Consider the following 24031-nt stretch of genomic DNA (forward strand, 5'->3'; position numbering starts at 1 on the left):
CCTCAGAAGCTGCCTGACCTGAATCTCATTTTAACCTAGAAACATGCTGCTGTATGAACACCTTTTCTGTCCAAATAAAAAAAATTTCTATCTAAGTGTTTCCACACTCTAAGAAGCTTCCATAGAAACACAATGAACCATTTTCTGGAATACTCCAGCGGCAATCTACATTCACCCATCCAGGCAAAGAGGGCTCTCCCTCCTGGGGCAAACAGGCTCATGCATCCGTATGTTTATGGACAAGCAAACTGCTGTATGCTCTCTGGAGAGCTGGGGGTTTGCACGGATGTGAGACACCCCCTCTGCAGAGCACCATCTTCAGTCTCATGTCACCAACACAGCCTTTCCTGCCAGGGGTCGATGCTTCTTCCTGTGACTGTACAACATCCCCCTGAGTAAAACTCCCCAGAAAAGCAGCATCCAGCCTCTCAGCCACACTCCCTTTGGCTGACAGGATCTCCCAGCCAGCCTCACATGAGCCTGCCTGGAGTTGGGGACAGCAGTGGTAACCTTTCTAAACTCCCTGATGTGAGTGCCCATCAAATGCTGTCTCCATGGAGGGTTTTAACACCTTTAATTTGATTTCCTCAGATAAACAATAGTTGCAATTATTCTGATTAGGTTACACAGCAGTGGAAATCCTGACAGAGATGACGCATCAAACACCAACCTGCAGCCCAAGCAGGCTCTGCTTGAGGAGGTTTCCTTCCCTATCTGACTACCAACAAAAGCTATTGATGGAGAAATACTTCTAAGCTAATTAGGCCTTAAATGCTCAAGGAATTCCACATTAAGCAGAAGATATTATTAGGGCTGTATCTGCATTCACACATCCTTTAGATTAGATTTCAGAGGTATTTTCTCTCTATACTACATGTACTATTGAGCATTTAAACAGGTAGAAAAAATAATTTAATATAGTACTGAGAGAGGGGAAAAGAAATGAAAGCAGAATCTCCAGGAGCAGTGGTCATGAGCAATGTCTTGGTGCTTTAAAACTGGCTCAAGAAAGAATCGCCTCTTCCCCTATGTACTGGCAGGAGTTTGGATATCTTGTCAGCACCCTTGACATGAACAGCTGGAGATGACAGATCAATGGTTCAATAATCTCAGCAGTGTGTCACCAGTGTGACAGCAAATGTTATTCTAATGAAGCTGTAATCATAGTCAAATTACGCGGTTCGATTCTCAGCAAGGGGAGGGTGCAGGGAAAGAGACGAAGAGGGGACTACAAGACCAGAGGTCAGAGTTTGAGAACTAAAGGTTACTCTGCTTACCTCAAGCACTTGCTGGAGGCTCGGCTGCCCATCCACCATGCCTTGAATAATCCCAGTCAGCTGAAACAGAGACAAACGTAAAGCAGTCACCAGAGCAGCACTCAAAAGATCATTAGAGAGGTCTACTCTCCTGTCCACCTTTCTGCAACCAAAACATGATCCTGTGACCCACAGGGGTGATGATGAGGAACCAGCCACAGCAGAGTGACCCTGGTAACTCCCCAGCCACAGGCAAGGGCACAGTTCCATCCCAAACACGGAAATGTAGTGGGGCTCCTACCCACACCACAAAACTACAAATTCTCAGCACGGCAGGATCCATTTGGGGAGCAGTGTCATACATCAGCATGATGCCCTTTTTCAACATGCCCTTCAGCAGTTTTGGTGTTGCCTTGATGTACACAGGCAGTGGTGACTACCAAGGTCTCTGGACATTCCTCTTTTGTCACAGTGACACCACAATTTCAGTGTCAGATGAACGAAACAGAGAAGTATTGGCAAGTGAGACCTGGAGTGGACACAGTAATCCTCCCCTGAGCTGGGCAGACAGCATGTGCACGCTCCCATAGTCCATCACAACATTCCTCGGCAGTTCAAAATTGTATTCAAAATAATGGAATGAAAGCTGAAGAAAAGCACTTTCTTCCAGAGCCCTGTCTAGTCTGTTTTCCAGTAGGTTCCTTAGAAGAGGTCCTGCCAACAGATACTCCCACTGACTGCTCCTACACTGCTTGGCTGTTCAAAGCTAAACACGTGCATTAAAAGATGTAGTCTCACAGGCCTCTGCCTGTGTCTGCCCAGGAGAGCTTGAGGTGCATGGAAAACAGATAATTTTTCTGTCTGCCTTCCATCTGACAAAACTGTCTTTTAACATATTGAATATTGGAGTTCAGTAGCTTGCCATCAATGCACCCAAGTAATTAAAAAAATCATTATTAAAACAAGTGCACACAATGGGATTTCACTTTATATGGCACTTTCCTGAAGCTACACATCTCACACATTTTCATAAAATAAAGGTCAAGCTCAACCTAGAAGCATCCATGCCTCTGGAAGCCATAGCATCCAGTTGAGAGGTACTGATGCCCATACTATCACCCAGGAGTAACTCTTCCACACAGACCAGCTCAACCTACTTGTACAAGGTAAGTCCTCTCACAAACCAGAGGGCTCTGCTTTATTAAGTATGTGGCAACTCAAGGAAGCTAAATGGTTTCTATCTCTCAGTTTCTTTGGTTGCTTGGCTTACAGCACTGAACTTGGAGGACAGAAGAAGAAATTATATTAAACTCCAATTAAACTGTAATTACATTTAATGAATACCAAATACCTGACTTACTGAATAAACTGCAAGTGGAAAGATTATTCTCTCATAGTGACTCCATGAAATGGCAATACATACCTTTTAGGGGAAGTATTTTAATTTGAAGAATGCAGAGTTCCTCTAGGTGTGTTTCGCAAGTTCATCAAGACATTATGAAGTGGAATTTTAGGAAAGTGGTGGGACATAGACACTGTTTTATATTTCAGAAACTGTTTTTATATTAATCTCTATTTTAATTGTGTTAACAGCTGCTACCTACAGACTTCCATGCTCTGAGAAGCAAATAGATTTGAGGAACTAATGCATGGCTCTTTAGAGCAGTTTTTAAAGCTCACTGGCATGGTTTTTGCTTTTCTTGCCATCTTTCTCTCCAGGTATTCTTCTGGCAGAGGTGGACAGCTCACCTATTGCTAAGTGCTGGTTCTGCCTTTCAGACAGCAGCTCTACCCAATCTCTGGAAGTGACTGAAAGGTGTGTTCAGAAAGGAACATAGAATAGTTTGTTTTGGAAGGGACCTTTAAAGTTCATCCAGTCCAACCTCCCTGCAGTGAGTAGGGACATCTTCAACTAGATCAGGTTGTTCACAGCCCCATCCAACCTGACCTTAAATGTTATCTCTCTGGCAATTTGTGCCACTGTTTCACCACCCTCAGTGTAAAAATCTTCTTTTGTACACTTAGTTGACTAGTTTAAAGTCATTATTCCTCGTTCTGTCACAATGAGGCCAAGCTGAAAAGTCTATCTTATAGGCCCTCTTAAGTAATAAAAGGTCACAATAAGGTCTCTTGGGAGTCTTCTCTTCTCCAAGCTGAACAGCCCCAAAGCTCCCAGCCTTTCCTCACAGGAGAGGTGTTTCATCCCTCTGCTTATCTTCATGGCACTCCTCTGAACCTACTCCAAGAGGTCCAAGTCTCTTCTGTGCTAAGGATGACAGGCGACCTTCCACTATCTCATCCAGTACTGATGCAAATGGTTTCTACCATTGCAGGCACCCTCAGGACTGTATCTGTGGAGCACTGCACCCCTGATGCCATGGCAGGACAGGGTATAATGGCCTCATCCAGACATTTCCCATCAGGAGGAGGGAGGGATATGGAGGCAGATGCAGAGGGGCCACCAAGAGTCACTGCTTATTCTTGCCCAAAACTCCTTCTGTCCTTCCCTGCCAGGCCAGCAAAGCACCAGCCTGTCTGTACAAGGACACATTGCCAAGCATACACACACAAGATTCACGTTGCAGAAATCACACACATGAATACAAAGGAACGTATCTGCTCCATAGGTACATTTCAATACAGGTCAGAGTGCTCAAGCTGGACCAGATTTCTACTCTCTCATCCTTTCTGATACTTTTTGTTATCAGTTATGTCCATCTGCCACATCCAATCCAGTGCATTGGATCTCTGCAGCATTACCTGGTCTTGCAGCTTTGAAAAAGTATAAAACATAAAACTGCCCAATTGTAAAATTTCACTGGTTATCCCAAGAAGCATGAGGTACTTGGGAACATAAGCAAGCTATAATGCCTTTATCTTTTTGTATTTTTATTGTCTATTCCTTCAGGAAAAAAATCAATAAAAATTAGTCAAAAAAAGAGAGCCAACTATAGTGAAAAGATCTGTACAAGCATCTTGCATGTAGAGGGAACCTCTCCTTATGCTCCTGGCAAGAACTTTCTTGGGCACCAGAAAAATCATCTGCATTTTCCAAAAAGGCATGATGAGCTTTATACACCTAGTAACGGCTTTTAACAACTCCTCCACCTAAGCATTCAGCTCACCCCTCACAATAACCAAGGTTCACGACCTGTTGTTTTACAGAAGCAGGTCAGGAGAAAGGGGATGAGATGAAGTCTCAGAGTGAGCCAGCACTGGAAAACAGCTCCTGGCCATTGATGTGGGGAGTTGGAGAAACATCCTGTAGCCAGGGGAGAGCACAGACACACCAAAAGGTAAGCAAAGCAATGTCTTGAGGGAGACAACAGGCTCTCCACCCTTCCAAGTACTCTTCCCATGCTGTGCTGTTGTCTTCAAAAGGGAAGAGCGGCGGAAGAGGGAATCCAAACCCAAGGTGTAATGTCAAGCAATCCCAGTAATCCTTCCACACAGAGTCTACACCAAGCAGCTCTACTGCTTAGCAAAGGCAGAGGAGAGAGAGGAAATCAGCAGCACAGCAGACAGGCTCCCCATGCAATGTCAACACCAGTGCTTTTGCTAGAGTTTATCTGGAAAATCATCGTATTTCTACTCTGAGACTGTTTGCTGATTACCTAAGCACTTGTCTCTGGTGTACCATCTGATAATCAGGCCTGGTCTTTCTTTGTAGACAAAGAGGCCAATAAATCTCAACCTTCGTAAGTAGAGGTGCCTAGACAAAGCCCTTTACTGGCATTTAGCAAAATTAGTATTTTTCAGAAAACATAAACCAGCAGAAAGTCGATAACAAGTGCTGGAGCAGTTCAGGCAGCAGCTCTGCAAGAGCACATCCTGGCTGTGTCCCTGGGGTCTCAAGCAAACCTACGCCAGTGGCACAGGGATGATCTCTGCACCTACCTAGCAGCACCACACTGTTTAGTAAGGTTCACCAGTGGCTGTCAGGGTAGGGTTTCAAATTCAGCCCATACACAGGCCCCAGGAACAAGCACACCTCCAGCCACGATCCCACTCTTGGGGATCTGCAACAGGCCAGGAGACTGCCAAGTCAGGAAGGACAGGGGCCATGCTGGGCACTAAGTAGCAAGGGGTAGCATGTGGGGGTGACCAGGAGCCAGTGGCATAAAGCCTAGGATTAAAACCAGCTTCCTAATCCACGCTGTTAATAACAGAGGACTTGCCAAACCTGGTAGTGCAGCCTTTTTGTACCATTGATAAACACAGGTGGGGGTTCTGCAGTCATTTTGCCTGCTGACCTCAGTACTGCTCATTTTCACCCAGCTCTGGACATGATGCCAGAATGAGGTTCATGGCAGAGTCTGCAGCAGAATGCTGACCTGGGACACCTGTGCCCATCCTGCAAAAGCCATCACAGACACACAGACACACTCAGCTTCACTTGCTTCGAGGCTCCACATAGGAGACACAAATGCCCGGTCCAGACCCCCAAGAGCAAGAGAAAACCAAGAAACCATCACTGCAGTACAGGAGCATTAGATGGGCTGACTGTTGGTCATGAGGTCATCATCTGGAGAAGCTCTGAATGTCTGTAGATTGCAGCAGGCTGGAGGCTCTGTTCAGGTCATGAAGCTGAACCACAAGCACACACCAAGCAAGTCATGCAGACTCTTGTGCAAGAACAGAGCTGCAGTCTTTAGAAACAGGGGAAAGGATGCAATAGAGAGATTTCCAGAAAAAGGAGTTTTGGGTGGGAATTAATAAGAGAACTTCTTTCCAGAATTTAGGTGACTTGCAAGGCCGACATTTTGGGCTCAGCTCTAGAAGATGACATTGTCTTTAGCAAAGATCAGGTGCAAGCTGTGAGATTTATCACATTTGTACAAGCATACGTCTAGCAAGTCTCACGGGGATAAGGACAGCCAAAGTAGTTGCCCAGCCTTCTAGCATTAAGGTTGCAAAACCATTTCCATTATAACCCTCTGTTCTTACACATTTATAGGTTTCTGAAAGCTCTTCTCTGGGGAATAATGTTTTCTGGGCTTAGTCTTTTTTTTTTTTTAAGTTTAAATAAAATACTTTCAGACGGTTTTGAGTTACAGCAGAATAAAAATAAGTGTTTTTACAATGTGAAAATATGGAAGGGGCTGGTTGGTTCTGGAGGGGACTCCACCTAACACAGAGGGGTCATTTTTCATCAGGCTAGTACAGGTGGGACAAGCCCTCCACCGGCTTAAGCCTGTAGCCACAGAGGTAGGGCAAAACACACCATGGTGTTGATGACAAGACAGGGACAGAATGAAGAACTTGAAAACACTGATTCCCACAGTCAGTATTTTAGTGATTGTGCTGGCGAAAATTGAACCAATGGACTGACAGGAAGAAAAACTCAAAGCAAAAGGAACTTAAAGTTTCTTTTGACGATTATGGCAAGGAGGGAAAACACACTTGGAAAAACAGTTAACTTTTTCGGTTGAATAAAAAAACAAAACAAAAAAGCCACCCCAAATCAACAACAAAACCAAACCCCTGCTCCTCAACTCCTCTGAACCATCAGGGATCACATTTACCACCTTCATTCCATATCTGGCATGGGGAAAGGTGGCCACAGCTCAAGAGCAGCTGTCCTCAGCAATGAGAGTAAGCAAGTAAAGAGAAATCATTTCAAGTGGCCCACAATTACAACACCAAAAAGAAAGTCTTAAAAATGCAAACATGAATTATCCTACCATTCTGAAGGACTCTGCAGATCCTAACATGCAGGCCCACAGGAGAGTTATTTAGTGCCTCTGAATCACACATTTGCACAGCACTATCTTTCCTCAGTCCATGCTCTCTTCAACCTTCCCCACCACAGAGGAGAACAGCAAAATTTCAAGAGCTCATAAAGAGGTTACAGGCTTTTGAACATCAGCTAGCATGTGTTTATTTGGTGGTCACCCAATTGAGACAGTTTTTAGCTGTAAATACAATTATCTTAGTTAGCAGATCACAGCTAGAGTTCTTTATGAATCCAAACTGATGTCTTTACACATTACTGCAATAACAAAAAATTATTCTCTTTGTCATAAACTCAAGGCTGGCATGACATGCTGCCTTGCAGCTGCACCGTGAAGAGGCGACCTGAGTCCCTGGTGCAATGGAAACCTGCTTGCCAGAGAGACTCTTGGAGCACCAGGGAACCTTTGCACTTTACCTCTGTACAGAAGGGCGTAAGCTGGGGATGCACCACAGGCTGAACATACATGTGAAAGGTGGATTCGATCTCCATCGTCCTGCCATTCAGCTTCAGGATAGGGAATTCGATGATTTCCTGAATAGGGCAAAAAGAAAAGCAGCTGTTCATTTAAAATAAACAAGAAATTAAGATGGAAATGATCCCATCTAGAAAGGTGGCTTGATAGTCCCAAACAAAAATTAACACAAAGATCTGCAGAAGTGGGAAGGTGGTGCCACAGCACCGAGCACATCCAACACCACCAGAACAGTGGATGGTGCTGATGCTCATCACAGCAGGGACAGGCTGCAAGGAGGTCTCTGTGCTCAGCACTGCAGCTGCCTAAGGTGAACTTAAGGAAGATGGTCTCACACCAGTCCCATGTGCTACCCAAGGAATATGAAGCTGTGCTCACAATGGGCTCACAGCTGTTTAGCAAGGACATCGCAGGGGCTGTGCCCTCCCCAAGAGCAGTCTCAACCTTTCCAGCCCACCATCCCTTTAGAGGACACCATCACACAGACAACAGGGACTACTGCATAAAGCACCTTCTTCTCTGGAGAGGCTGAGGACGACTGCCCTCCTCCAACAGACTGGGAAGAGGAGCTGAAACCTCCCCCCAAATCGACCCCTATGGGATACAGCACAGTAGCAAGCCCTGCTTCATTTTCCTCTTTGTAGCCAATTTATGCTGATAGGGAAATAAAAACGTTCCTTCATCAGAAGAATGTTCAATTATTTGAATAATCAGCAATCAAAAATTTACATGAACCTGTTAATAAAAAGTTTAAACAAATCCAGTTGCGATGGATTTCTCAATTATTAAAAAATATACATGAAATTAAAAAAGCCACCCACTGAATAAAAGCGATAAAATCCTTTGTGTTCACCCCCCTCCTTCTCCACTCCCTTTCTTCCTTCTAGTTTAATGTAAGAGGAGAAGTGACAATTTGTTTGGTGTCTTTAAAGAATAATTTGTCTATGTTATTTAATAGAGATCCATGGCACCAAGGTTCTGGAGTGCAAATGAGCCTGCTGAGTGATATCCATGCAACAAGCCTCTCAAATCACTTCTAGAGAAAAACAGAGAGAGGGAGAGAGAATAAAAAAAATATTGCTTTTTAATATTCAAAAACAGTTTGCAAAATTTAATCAAAGCAGAGCAAAAGCTAACATTTTTACCACTTTGACATTTTTATTAGTGCTTTCATAAATTTTTAAAACATGAATGGAATTAGTTTAACAACAAAAAAAAACTGCCTGAAAACATCTGGAAGAGACAAATAAGAAATAATAAAAAATGGGGAAAAAAATCCAACTCCTGTGAGTAAAATTAGCATGTGAAAAATGCAGCCGCTGCAGAGGAACTAACACACTTTTTTGGAGTGTGGTTGCAACCCTCATGACCTGCAGGCGGAAATTATCGTGAGGTTACACGTATGAGCTGATGACATCACCACCCCACCAGGCAGCAGGAGGGCAAGAAGCTGGGTGGGTAAATGGAAACAACAGATAATTTAAATAGCCAGAAGAAACACCCAATTTCCATGGTGGGCAGAGCCCAGAGACAGAGCAGAGCAGCTCCCTAGTGCAGCAGGGGCACAGCCCAGACCAGGGCACATGGAGAGCACGTGCTGCTGAGATAGAAAGTTAGATTAAAAATGTAAAAATCAAATAAAGTGTTAACAGTGTGGAAGTGCCCAGGTGCAGACATTGAGCAATGAAGCTGCACAGGACGCATGGCTTAAGCATTTCCTCATGGTCCGCTGTGCCACTCCCTGTGCATGCTGTGATGGATGAGGCAGTGCGGATGGATGGACAAATCCTTCCCTACTGCCATACCACCCCACTGGGAGTCACCAAGTTTTCCCAGGAAAGAGAGCAAACTTGACCCAGGGGCTCCAAGGGAAGAAGGCACATGTCAAACACTTGAGTATTAGCTAGTTAGCCTGTTGTGGTGCAGCCAAACTCACCAGCTTCAGCTACCCAAGAGGACCCATGGAAACCCAAAAGAGTAAGAAATGCTGGATACAGCTGATCCTCCCCTCAAAAGGGCCACCACAGACAGGCTCTGAAAGCAGCAAACTTCTGTTCAGAGGGAAAACAGACTGCAAAGTTTGAAGTCAACAGACAGGCTGCCATAATAGAGCCAGGCTTAACCTCAGAATAACACCATTCCATCTTTCAAATGGGTCTGGGGCATCTCACTGCCCCTTAGGCCTGCATCCCACCCAGAGGGTGATCATGGAAGCAGGCAAGCCCACAGCAAGGCAAGACAAACATTTCCCTTTCCAGAGAGGGACACACACCGGCTGGATTTCATAGCAGGGCTGTGTTGCAATGCTGGGATGTACCCTAAGGGACCACAAACATCCTCAGGGGCCATCAAGTGGCTGGATGCAAAGCAAGACTGAAAGACAGCCTGCTGCTGATCTGATACACAAAGGCGTCCTCGCCTTCCAGAACCAAAGGCACAAAGCACTTCCAGGAGGGTCGGATTAAGACAGACGGAGGAAATAAAAAACCATACTTAAAAAATCTGGAAAATTTAACAATATCCAGAATTACTGTAGGTCTGTGGAAAGTGCATGGCCAGGAGCAGGGGTGGAACCCCAGAGGAAGCTATAGCATCTTAGGAGAAAGTGCAGCCTCTCTCTTGGGCTTACTGGGTCAGTTTTTGAAACAAGTGGTAAGGAACCTTTCCCAAAAGGCTGTTTATCTACGTGCTTCCTATAGCAGAGATTTTTCCAGTCTCCGGCAGTGTTTGCACCACTGGTATCTAAGGCAACAGATACCAGCCCCATGAAATCAGCCCCACTCCTCACTAACGACGTTAGCCAGTCCTGCAATGAAATTTAACCTGTGACACTGCTGTACTTTTCATTTAAACTTTCATTTGGAGAGAAGCAGTGTTTGGAGACCCTGCAGTTTGTCCTGCTAATAAAGACAAGTGTTGGGACCTTTAAAGGTGCCATTCATCTTTTGCCTTTATTAAATTCAATTTTCTTAAGCCCATGATACATCATGAAATTAAGAGTTGACATTCCTGCAGAAACAAAAATATCTATCAAACATAAACAGAAAGGGGGGAGAAAAGAGGCCTCTATTACCAAGAATTTATGGCTTAAAGTAGATCTGTTTCCACTTTTTTGTCTCTTTTTTTTTTAACAAGCATATGGTTTGTTTTAGATATCTGAAATGTTATTACAGATCTAGAATTTCATTAGTAATTATTATGAAACGGTGAGCACTTAGATGCTCATACACACAACCCCCCAAGAGACTGTGATGCAGGAAGGCAGCCGGGTGCTCTCTCATGTTTCACAGCAGCCCAGTGAGCTCAACATGCTCAGCTCCATCTCCACCATTCAAGGACCTTCACTGCTTCTTCCCAGGCAGGAAAGGTGAAGGAAAGCAGCATGAGGGAGTTAAGGGCAGAGATTCACTGACACTTCTTTCTTCTATCAGAGCCTGATCATCCCTAAGTGTTACCTTGAGATCCTCACATATATCCACTCCAACACTGAGTAAATGTTCCAGCTTTGGCAGTGATTTGTGCCAGCAGCATTTGGGGCTTCTAAGCCTTCCCTCTGCCCCCACCGCCAGCTTTTCCTTATAGCACAACCAGGAGTTATGGATGTGCTAAAATAATGCTGAGGGTGTCCAGAGGCTGCAAATAGCCACAAGCTACCAGAAGAACAAATGTACTAATTTGAATTTTGCGAGCACTGCAATTAGGTATTTTATTTAGCACTGCAAAGTAACTTGAAAGGAAATCCAGGATTCAAACCACCACCAATAAATAAGCGGCTTTTTATTTTCCTTTCATTGTCAGAGAAGTTGAACATGTTTTCTGTTGAGAAATTCTGCACAAGGCTCCCAATTACAGGCATTTGCATTTATATTGTTGGAACACAGAGCTTCTAAAATCAATATTAACACGCTTAAAGAAAAAAACATCAGCACCCTGTCCCTCCCCTCAGCTGTGCCCCCAAACACAGTAACAATAGGAACCTACAGAGCCAGAGGCTTACACAGATCCATTACCAGGTCCACTCTCTTTATAACACTCCTACATTTACTATTTCAAGGTACTCCAAGCAAATCTATGTGACAGCTTCCTCAGAACTTTTGTCCTTCAGAAAAACCAAGGGTTTTAAAAAAAAAGTTCCAGGTAGAAGTCTCCTGTGTAACCTAGCTGTCCCTAGCCAGTGGGTTGAGCAGCAGCAAGGGAACTGTGGAATGGCTAGGGACTTTCTTCTAAGAGGGATTTGAAAAATTCTTAATGGCATGTGAAAGCACTGCTATAAACCCAGCCCTTCCTTACCCAGTTGTCCTATATGAAACTCCCTTCCCTTTAACACCAGAGCACGGATGCACCAATTCAGATGTCTTGATCTTCTTGCTAACAAAAGAACTGAACAAGCACAAGACTATACTTGCTAAACAATTTCCAGTCAGAGAAGAAAGCACCTGAAATTACCCTAATTTCCACAGAGGAATCTTATTGCTTATTCTTTTTGCTTATCATTATAGAGAAAGAACAAAGTGCCCAGCAAGAGCTTCCCAGCTCTCAAAACCTTTTAATCCAGATGCCTATGTACAAAGTGGACAGGGCACCCTTCAGGATACAGTTATATATTTGAGGAAGACCGTATGGCCTATTCAGTTCAAAAGCTACCAGAGAATAATTTATCCCTCACTCTAACCCCCATATGAAGAAGTTTAATAAACACAAGAATAAAAGATGCCCATAAAAATCAGAGCTGACTGTTCAAAATGCAATAAAAACAAGCAGAAGCTGTTGAGAGAAACGGATTCTGTCGGATAAGGAAAAGCATAAAACTTCTTACCAAAAGAACCGTTTACACCTTCAAAAAAGGTAAGGGCAGAAGAGGCAAGGGAGTGAGTGTCTGTGGAGGGACAGAGCTTAGCACCAGCTCATTTTGTTCAGGGATGGTTTTCCCCCCCTCCTCTTTAAAGAAAAAAAAAGTCATTTTATGCACAAGGAGCTTATTTCTTAAACAAACACTCGTGTTTTTGATTTACACCACGGGCTGCTCCTAAATAATTTATGGCGGGTTAAATTTATTGCACAGCCCTGGCCGGCTGCAAATTCGAATTGCCAAATAATTAGATTTTAGGGCAATGCTTATAAATTATCCGCCGATTTGTCCGGACTTGTTTGTCAGTTGCTTTGTGCTTCGGGTCATCTTTGGCATTTCGCTGTTTGTGTTTTAATTGCTGATTTACACTTTGACAGATGAGAGTTGATGCCTACAAGATCGGGGAGAGGGTGTGGGGGCGTTGAAGAGCAGAGAGAATCAGAGCTTTTAAAGCCTTGTGATTTTCTTTTTTTTTCCAAGGCAATTAAAATCGAAAAGGGACATGGTAAGGACAGCACTAGCCTAACAGATCTGCCTCCCCAGTTTCCATCCTCTGCCTTAATTATTATTTTAACTAAAGCCATTTCCAAGTGAGCAGCCTTGCACTGGCCCTCAGGGGCAGTAACCAAGATGACCTCATAGGTCTTTTCCCCACTTCTAAATTTTTATTAAACTAACCAAAACAAGTACCATAAAGGCAACACCTCTCCAGTGCGGAACAGCAGGACTTCTGCTGAATCAGGGCTATGCTGGCTTTCCAAAGGATGTCTGCCTGCACACACACTGTGGAGCCTCTCAGCGCCTCAGTCCTGGCTAAGTTACTCTGTGTACTGATTAAATCTCTCAAAAGGTCTTTGGGGAAGCAGCTGGCCTCCAAATTTCTTTTTTCCATCACTACCTAGCTTAAAATACACATAAGCACACATCTAACAAATTGATACATTTAGAAGTACTACTATGTCCTAGAAAAGCAGGAAGAAAAATAGACATCAAAAACAAAACACAAGAGGACTGGAAGGAATATGGGAAGATCATGACACACTGGAATAAGATGACGTGAAGAAAAATTCTGCTGCCCGACCATTGATTATCCAATGTTTCTTCTTCCCTCTGCTCTCAGGTGAATCACACTGCCTACTCCCAGCATTCAGGCACTGAAGCCCAATGTCAAAGGCTGGATTTCCTCAAAGATAAATTTTGAGTTGCATTTTGGGTTCTGCACTGACATCAAACGTGGCTCTAGTTTCCCAGTGCTGCCTTACAACTCCGAGGGTGAGGGACCATTTCTCTTTCTTTAATAGAAGCTGAAATCCCCATCTAATCACATGCCTCCAGGAGCTTCAGCTTTAAAAGAGACATCTAGTCCATGCACCTGCCTGAGGGCAGCATCATCACCCCCTAAATAATTTCTGACTTTGTCTAGGCTGTTTTTACCGACTCCAATAAGAGAGACTCACATACTCCCCAGGCACTCACTCTATCCTCCTGTTTCATTAGTCTTATCATTGGAAAGTTTTTCCTAATGTCTAATCTGAATTTCCCTTGCTGTTGTTTAAATTCCTGACTGCTCTTCATACCCGCAGCAGACACAGGCCAGAACATTGCCTTTCTCATTTTTGCAACAAAGACCTCATCTTATATACACCTCTTATCACTGCATTAAACACAACCCCAATGCCATCCAGCCTGCACTCACAGCTGCGTTTTGCAGACCCCTGCTCACACTCACTGATTCTCTTATTTACTCTCTTGAAATAGTATCTTTTTTTTCTTCTAAAGAGTATGGAATACAAAGTGAAGTACTTCATCAGCTCAAGTCCCTTCTTAAAGGGCCAACAAAAGGAAGATCCATGTCTCACAAACGACGTTTTTCTCCTAAACTTACCACTGTGGTCCTTGGGAGTTTTTCATGCCTGCCATTGCACCTGAAATCTTGACAGCAGGCTCACAACCCTGGTCCTGCCATTCTTAACAAAACTTTCAGTAATCATTTTCTCCCAGGCTGGTTCCTACCTCTCACCACCAGCATCATCTTTCCCTGCCAAAACTCACTAAGCTATTTTGATCTTTCCAGCAGGACCCAGACATCAAGAATAAGGCAGAATCTCCCTCTTTTCACACATGGGATGAGAAATATAGACCATCAGACACCAACACTTCAATGTGTTTCTTCAAGCACTATTGACATATATTTAACCACCCCGAACATCTCTATTGACACAGCCAACAACAATTTAAGCTTGACAGTTTGGGGGAAGTTTAACACTCAGACCAAGTTAAAAACAGCACACACACATTTCCAAGTATTACCTTTCCACTGCAAGATGGCAACTACACTATATCCTTTTTCACATCCACTCCTCTCTATGGCAGACAAACAGCCCATGCAGTCCCTGTTGCAGAATTATCACATCATTTCAAGTCCCAACCTCTTCACCTGATACTGAGTAGGACAAATGATCAATGTTCCCAACGACACTAAAACATCTGGGATGGGTAGAAAGGGCACATTAGTGCATGTAAATGAATACCCAGGGTTTTACAGACATTACAACTAGCTGCTGATGACAGCACATTTCTGCCTGACAGAAAGGAACTAAATAATGTTATGAAGAGTTATTTTGCCAGCTAACAAGTGCACAGACCAACAAAGACAACACAGGGATGGTTGCACAGCAAGCTTGGCATAAAGGGGAAAAAGCCCACAAGATTTAAGCATGTCCTGTGTCCTTCTCACTAAAAGAGCTGAGTTGCATTGCTTCTTTTGTCAGGAAAATTTTGTTCAAAGCTAAGACAAGACCACTTTAACACAGCAAAGACAATTTCCCAGGAACCACGGCAGCCTAAAAAGCATAATCCCCAAGTAGCACTAGCTGGGCACTATGTCATGAAAGAATATTGCCTAGTTTTAAAACATTATGCTGGGAGTGATAGAAAATACTTCCCGTGCCTCAGAGGCTGTGAAAGAGCAGCAGGCACACACCAATCATCGACAACCACACTGGCCATGCACATGGCAGGACAAGCACAGCAAATATACAAACCTGGGACACCCACCCCCTTCACTTCAGAAATGCACATGATGGGAGTATTTCAAGAAGCACACGTAGCCCTCATCAGTGGCTTTATGGAGAGGCAAACAATCCAACAGACTTGCACATTCCTGAGCTAACTTGGATCTTTTCCTTTCAGGGTGACTGCTGCTCAACTACTTTCTGCTGTAACAACAAGTCTACTTAACTTTGCAACTTGTCACCCAAACGATGTGTAATGTTTGCACAGCTAAGGATACAGTGTTCAAACAGCACAGGTGGGAAATTGCACGCCGGGATGCATAACTGATGTGGGGTCTCCGCACACTGTGAGGGAAAGGGCAACATGACTGATTGCTTTAAAGTAGTCATCTCATCAGCCTGTCAATAACCAGCCAAAAGCTGAGCAGGTTAGGTCAGGTTAGGACTGCAGCCATTGGCCGCCTGAGTGCCTTGGTATTTTAGAATTGTTGCTATAATAATGCTGGGTTTCTATCTTTAAATAAAAAATTGCTTTGATTTTTTTTTTTCGTACATCAGATGTCTTGCCTGGTGGTCTCATGGCTGTGCTCTCCAGGAGACTTGGGTTCAATAACTGTTCATGTTCTCTAGCTCATCAGGTTTAAAATAAATACTGCTAATTCTGTTGCCTGAAGTCATAACCCACCCTGTCAGATTGATATGGGTCACAGCAAGGTTGTCCCCACTTACTGGGAGAATGAGGGAGGTCTCCAAGTGCAGGTCTGAGACACCAGGTGCAGTGCAACCCTCTAAAGCTACAAGGCCTAAAGAAGTTTGTTCAAAAACTCAATGCAAACAGGAAAACGCATTTGAAAGGGCTCTTATATGAACTGTTTCCTGCCACTCTAGAAATTTAAAGCATTCTGATGTAAGAACAATAGCATAATAACAGCTATAACTGGCAAAGAGGTGATAAATATATACATATTTACTTACCTGTAGTAAAAAGAAAAAAATACTTTTAAGTCACTATGTTATGTGTATTTTTAACAGCATTTCTCTAGAAACAGCATTGTAAGAAGCTGAATGGAGAAGTAGATTATTAAAACTACACCCAAGCCTAAGATGCATGAACATAGGTAATTACAGATTAATATTCCACTGTAATACTTATGCTGAGTTAAAGTTGCCATGGGAAACAAGCCTGAATTTCTTTATTTTTCAGCAACTCATGATCATCCTCAATAAAGGTTTTGGCAGGTGATTTCTAGTGCACTGAGCTTAACAGCCACACAAAAACAGTGCAAGAAGAAAGCTGCTCCATGGGGATGTCCAGATAGAACAGGCAGGCACAGGTGCACACATGTCCTTTATCCACCTCTGGGTAGGGTTGTGACAATGTCTGCTACTGTGTGAGACACCTGCATTCCCACCCTGGCCTTCAGCTGGGATTGCCTTGATTCAGCCTCCACAGAAAATGTTGTGGAAAGCACACAGAGGGTACCTTGCAGCCTGCTCCCCAGCAGATGAGCGATCCCTCCATCGCCTCTTCCTGCAGCAAGTTTGTGATTTCAAGGACACATTCCTCCTACAGAGTACCTTCAGCTATGGCTCCCAAGGCAGCTTCCCTATCCTCTATCTAGTCACCCTACACAGAGAGCTTGGCAGGGACTGCACATCTGTTGATATGGCCTAAATTTGGTGGAAATCAGCATCCATCCCCATTACAAGGTCAGTCTATAAATCATAGCAGCTCAGGAGCAGAGACACACGACTCAGTTATCCCTGCTGCAGTAACAAGATCGCAGACAGAGCAGGACAGGCAGCTGTATAGATCATCACAGCCACTCCAGTTGTACCTGCCCATGACTGGGAGCTGGATGTGAGACTGATGTTCAAGGGAAAACACATGTAATGATCTTTCACAGCACCACTCAAGGAAATGCACACTGAATCTGATATAACCTTCTGCATTTGTACTAAATATTATCTTACAAAACGACTGGCTCCTATTTTTAAATACACTTTTGCCAATCACAGTATGTACTATGATCATCCAGATTTGTTTGAACACCAAAAATAAATTAGTAACTGAACATCTGCTTAGTCTGTGTCAGTGTTTATGGTTTTATGTTGAAATGGTGAGTGATGTTTTATATTTATTAGTATATTCAGTTTTATCTGACAGCAATCATAATTAAAAATTCTCCCAAAATAACAATCTAAATGCACGCTAAACACAGTTGAAGTATCTAGGATACACTAACAAAAAAAAAATCAAGATATTTTTGCATTTAAAAAGTATTGTTTAGGAGGACACAGAAAACACTGTCTGTAAACAATTTATTCTTCTGCTTCTGGTCACAACCTTCTTCAGCAATGAGAAGATCTGAACATTTCATATTTTCCCTTTACAGAGAGTTTGAAAGAGGCCAATTACTACTTCCCAAATGATTATCAATTTGAGTGAATCTGAGACAATGAACACCTGAAAAAACTGACATGAAAGAACGCAACTCCATCATTACCAAAAGCTCATTTAGCAGCTCAGCTACTCCTAGATCCAGCTCCTTCTAGCAGGTCAGAGATCTGATGCTCTTCTACGCTTCCAGGCAGCAGACATACAGAGCTTGAATTTTATTTGATTTCATTTAAGTGGCTTTAATAAATTAGAGTAGAGATTAACATCATATATAGAAGGCTAATTTCAAATTCAGCTTTGAACAGATCTGATTTCTACTGTCAGACTTTTTATATTTAAAACAAATAATTTATTTTCATCCACTCGGCTGAAGTTAAAGGCAAGATACCTGGCTTGCTGACTGAAAGAGGCACACCTTCTTACTGCATTAATAACGGCAGCCACAGATCTGAGTCTGTGGAGCTGCTTAACACAGTCACTGAAAGCACTGACCATCATAAACATTGGTGTCTACAAGGACAAAGGGACAAAAGAGCATGACTCCCACTTATTAATGCATCTTCTCATGAAGCTAAAGCTCCATATGTATCCAGCTCTATGGGCTGACAGTGTATAAAAGCAGGTACTTATAAACTCTTACCAGACAGTAAAAGAAAAAAACTCAGAAAAATGAAATACACCACCACTGTTCAGGGTCCACCGACCTCCGCAGAATGACAGCTCCCAACTGACCCCACTGGGCTTCGGATCACATTCCAAAGGCACAAGGTAAGCTTTAAAGAGATGCGAGAGGCCAGCCATAAACATCTCTTGCTGCCAACCCCTAATGACCTTTGGCTGGATAAAACACTACATGACACAGACTGTGCAGTTAAAACCCCCACACCTTCTTTTCTCTCTGGGATGGTCGCATTATTCATGCATACATCCAGAAAGCCAATAAAGCTGAGCGGTTTCTATGTGTATATAAACAAGCACTGATGGAGGGGCATATCTTCTGAAAGCAGTCAGAAGTCAGGGCTGCAAGGATGCTCCCATTCCTTTGTGGGTATAGGGCAGGAAACATGAAGGACCCTCGATGCCTGACACAGGAGTGAGTGGTAAAGCACAGGGCAGCGGGCACAAGGCACTCAGGCAGCAGTCTCAGCCACCAGAGCCACAATGCAGATGGCTTCCCAGGGGAATACCACTGTCCTTGACCCTCCTTGATCCCCATTACAGAGGCCATAACACGAGACCTCAGAGAGAGATGGGGCAATGTGAAAGGGAATGGAAATGAAGGGGTCTTCAGGGCTCACGAATGAGCATGAAGGACTTCCCCAGGGATAAAGGCAGCAAGGCTGCCAGTTACAGAGCAGCACGAGTAAATACAACAGGAGGGGGGAGCAGATGTAGCAGTCACACGTCTTAGTGTACATAAAAAGATAGCTCTTTCAGTAGTTCCTTGTAAGAACCCAGAATATTTTGAAGAACAGTGAGTGAGAAACGTGAAATGTGGTGTATGGTGGCAAGTGAACTCTTGCAAGATTTTTAGGCTGAACTGGCTAAACTTACAGCTATGCCTACACACTTAAAGTAACGTGGATCACAGCTTAGCTTAGCTCTGTATACACAGCCTTCTCATCAAATTCCACTGCATTTGAATTTCATTGTATCTAGATTTCTATTTTGCAGGTACTAAAATAAAAGCAAAAAAATTATCAGTATCACAGTGAAAATCAGCACATGACCATTTCTAGCTCCCAGCTCTGACCTCAGACCAAACCTCCAAAACCTGTCTAGCAATCCTGCAGTGAAAGATTCTGTCAATAAAACTTTGCAGAAAACATCATGGCATGGCACAGTTTGCTCACCATGACATACAGCCTAGCAGTGAAGAGGACAAAAGCCATGCTGGCCAGCAAAGACATAAGAGGTACATAAGGCTATCACCTGAAGTCTCATTTTATAACATTTCCAGATTTTGGCAGGCACCTTCAGCCTTTCCAGCTACATTGAGACCCATGTAGCAAAAGTGATTTCTTTATTTGTCAAACTAATTTGTTGGTGAGGATGTGAGGGACTGACAGCCCTTTCAACACATTATATGATGCAGACAGGCACTGAGCACAGCAGACTGGAAAAACAACACTGAAGAACATCTCCACCTTAAAGGTGCTATCTCACCAACAAAATATATAGCAGATCTGCATTGGCCCAGACCATTACTTTCCCTGGCAAGGACTTGGGGACAAAGCTCCTTAAAACAGTAGTAATCATATTCCACTCATGCTCCTTTTTACTGCCAGCTGTAAACTAGCTCCACATGCATCATGGTTTTGCATCAAAATGTGCACAGACCAAGCCCATATCCAAAGGGACAAGGTAGATCCAATTTACAGCTTTGACAGGTCTGTGCACCCGAGGCAGAGCATGCAGGAAATAGCCTGATATCTCACTTGGGGAGCGCTTAAGAGCCTGCTAGTTGAACTGGATGCAGAGCCACAACAGCCTCCCACAAAGAGCCAGCAAAAGAGCAGGGAATTTGCTATCCAATTTTAAAGAAACACAAAACACAGGCAGCACCCACCAAGGCACTACTAGGGAAGACCAGAGTCAAGTCTGATCCCAACTTGGAGCAATCCTTTGTTAGGACAAGTGCAAGAGAAACACAGTGGCACTAGGAAACGCACACGCTGCATGGAGTCACTCCAGTAATGAAACATCATGCTGAAAACTGCTTCAACCTTTCATATAGTTGAAACAAAGCAAAAGGAACTTGTTGTGACCCAATGCAGGTATGACCAACACATGCAGACCAATTACTTGGCAGAGGAGGTTGAGTCCACTTTAGACCCAGAAATTCTGTTTGTTCACTAACAACCTAATATCAGGGCTTTTTTTTCTTTTTAGTACTGTTTTCCAGTTAAAAACCTAGGCCTATCCTGATAACAACTGAGAATATTTTTACTAATCTGCTCTACAGTACTGTGGATGAACTGTTTGCAGATAAGTTCTGTAGTTCATCTGGATCTCTGTATCTCTCAAGTGGCAGAGCACTAGAAGATCTCTCTGAAGCTGAACTCTTCCTGTCTCATTACACTCCAGAGTTAAAACCCAGGCAAGATATCTGATCTTGCTGAAATTATCTAAAAAACTGTTTTTCTTCTCTACTTAGAAATACCATTATGTTGCACATATTCCCATAATTCAAAATATTCTTTTCCTAAAGCTGTTCCCTACCAACAGTAGAATTTTTCCTTGTAGAATCAAACACAGCTGCCAGCTATTAATGCAAGTTTCCAGCCAAAAACTTTTAGATCCTTTCCAGTTCAGACAAATGACAAGTATACACGACTTAAAGTTGTTTTCAATAACACAAGAAATTGTCACTTCCATGATGGAAATCAGACTCTTTTATTCATTCTCACCAAACAGTCCTGGCATTGCTCCTGAGACAGCAGGTGACTGGCAAGTGCCCTGGAGAACCAGCAACAGAAAGGAAGTGGGACAAACCAGAAAAAATTAGTGAGCCAGCACTGTGTTTTTTCGTTTTACCTCTCAGAAGAGCAGCAGCAACTTGCAAGGCAATAATTAACATGATTAACTATTTACCTGAGGATGAATCTGCGGTTTATCACATGTAGCCTCAAAATCCAGCACTAAGAAGTAATGATATCTCTGTGGAGGGAAGGATGACATTGCTGCCATGGAAGCTCCAAAGCCGTGGGACGCCAGTTTCCTGCTTACGATGGAGCGGAACCCTTCGAGAACACCAGCTGGGAAGAGGAGGGACACAGCTCGTCTTGACCTTGAAAGTAAGTCTGGGGGAAACTTTGCTGCTCCAGTATGGAGGAGTGCTATCATTGAACATCCAGAGGCATCTGAAACTGAAGAGAGACTCATGTTACTCATGCACACCTACATCTCCTCTCTACTGGTATCTGTTCACTGTCCTCCTCTGACAGGGATTCCCTTTGTGCATCCCACTGGAGGTTCCAGCATCACAAACCTGAAATAACACAACAACCTGCTCTAAGCACAACAGATGACATTTGGATTGAGCTTAAGGTATCCAGAATCACAGGCAACTGAAAATTAACCTCTGCAAATGACTCTAAATTAAGAACTATGAGATACACAACAGTCATGGCTCCAGGCACCAGATCACACCCCACTGCTGATCCTCATTATAACAGAACATAACACAAACCAACTAAAACACAGAATATCCAATCTAAGCCCTGTTGAAATTTCTGAGGCCTTTTATCTTTTCATATACAATGCAGTTTCTGATACATGGTAAAAATTAAACACAGCAATACATATACCAACACTACAACTTAATCCAAACAGCTTGACCCTGAAACATCTGCCAGTTGCACGAAACATGGCATTTCCATTACAAATCCAGGTGGCTGGTGGCTGGAAGGCTCTTCCCCAGGAGAGTTATTGTTTGCTTTGTATACCAGGTTTCTCAGAGATGTGATTTTAGTGTTACACTCCACTTCTAATTTCAGGTATTTCTCCCAGAGGAGGCTATCAGTTCAACTGATCACACTCAGGTACTGCAGGAAGCGTAAAATGCAAGCAGGACTCTATAGGCTACAGTCTTCCTCCCAAAGAAATACCTCACTCAGCCATCACCTTCTGATACTTTCATCTAACAAACACTATTAAATAAAGTGCATTATCCATGTTGAGATGACCTGGATTTCCCCTCCTGCTACTTTTCTTCTAAAACTTTGCAGGGAAAAGTTGCCAGGATTGTCACTATCCAAGATGGGTCAGCCTCAGGGCTGTTAATAGATTTACAGGGATGAGAATTCAAGATTTGCACCAACTCAGTCCTCTTGAACAAGGATAGGAGTATCCCTTCTAATTGTGTATGCATATATATACACACACACATCAAGCTACATAAGATATTTAAATCTATCCCCACAGCTGGTCCCACTGCTCGTGGAAGAACTGAATCACTTGACATGCCACCCACCTGCCCTTTTACGAGCATGGCCCCCCCACACCTGTGCTGGCTTTCTGCTCTACCATGAAGGGATGGAAGTACCCACCATGAGACATGGACGCAAAGTGGCCACAACAAAACGGGGACTTGCTGCTCACAAACAAAGTCACTGTTTGCACAAAAGACAGCATTTGCTCTCTCCCATCCGTTAGTCCGTCAGGTAAATAATGCACATGCCAAAACACACACTTAATGAGGTAAATAATATGCCTTGAATAACAGCTAAATCTGTATTTACCTGCGAGACCAGAGAAACTCGGAAGGACCAGATTAGGAGATAATTGCAGCTAAGCAGGTTGTGTGCTTCGAGTAAACACGCGTTTGGTAACCTTCCCTTTCCAAGCTTTTGAGTGAAAGGCAAAAATCAAAGAAGTTGAAATGTTTAAGACCTAGCCAGTGCCCACACTGCCAATTCCACGGATATATGCATTGCCCCTGCCTCAAGGCTTTCATGTTTTGAAGCTGTTTGCTTTATTAAAGCATTGTGCCAGACAGCAGGTACCTCGAAAACTGAAAACTCAAGTTGCAAAACCAAAAATGAAGAGCCCAACATAGCATTTATTTTAAAGGGGTTCAGTTCTACCTATTGTCTTTTCATCTACAGCTTTGGCTGTCATTCATAAATGCATTACAGCCAAATAGAAGTTACTTATATTTTCTTCTAACGTGTGCCAGATAACAGATATTTAAGGTATACATGCTTTAAATCTTCTAACTACCATGAGTCTAAAGGCCCATCACAACAAATATAATCTCTCAGAATAAAGCAGCTTGTAAGTTAGTTGCAGGAAAACCTGGTCTTTAGCCTACTGCATCAAATAAAACACACAGTTGGAGTGGGGGAGGCAGATAGGCTTCAACCCCTATATCAAACACAGGCAATAAAACATGTATTATCCACCCAGACACCCACAGCAAGATCTCTTCTCTAATGTATCTTAACTGGCAAGACCAGGGTATCTGACAGAGACCCCATGAATCTTCAGGCTGGGTTGTACTACAGTGGTGCAGAGGTTTCCAAGCCACTGAGTCCATGGCAAAGGTAAACCAGCCACCTTGGCACGATTCAGGCACATCCCCAAGCAGCACCACGCCAGATCTTGGCATGGCAGGTCAGGGTCACAAAACTACCATGTGACATCCACGGAGGAAATTAACAGTGCCTGTTTACACTGACAGCTTCTGCAGTGGGTCCACATCTAGCAACAGGATCGGGCTCCCCATGCTAAAAGCAGCCTCCCTCCCCACTCTCCCGTGTAGCAGAGGGAGCAGTGCTCTGAACAAAGGTGTGTGAGTG

General features: G+C 43.5%; 1 protein-coding gene across 1 annotated transcript in view; it reads right to left on the bottom strand.

The window, feature by feature from the left end:
• Positions 1 to 21593, bottom strand: part of ERI3 (ERI1 exoribonuclease family member 3) — a 118465-nt gene extending 96872 nt beyond the window's left edge. Inside the window, exons 1-3 of the mRNA XM_031058730.1 lie at positions 21324 to 21593; positions 7408 to 7524; positions 1278 to 1337 (exon numbers count right to left, since the gene is read on the bottom strand). Coding sequence (XP_030914590.1) covers positions 1278 to 1337; positions 7408 to 7524; positions 21324 to 21575 — 429 coding nt within the window. The 5' untranslated portion in view covers positions 21576 to 21593. The remainder of the gene's footprint in view (positions 1 to 1277; positions 1338 to 7407; positions 7525 to 21323) is intronic.
• Between the last annotated feature and the right edge of the window lie 2438 nt (positions 21594 to 24031).

Source organism: Geospiza fortis, unplaced genomic scaffold, assembly GCF_000277835.1.
Source record: "Geospiza fortis unplaced genomic scaffold, GeoFor_1.0 scaffold333, whole genome shotgun sequence".
Taxonomy (NCBI): Eukaryota; Metazoa; Chordata; class Aves; order Passeriformes; family Thraupidae; genus Geospiza; species Geospiza fortis.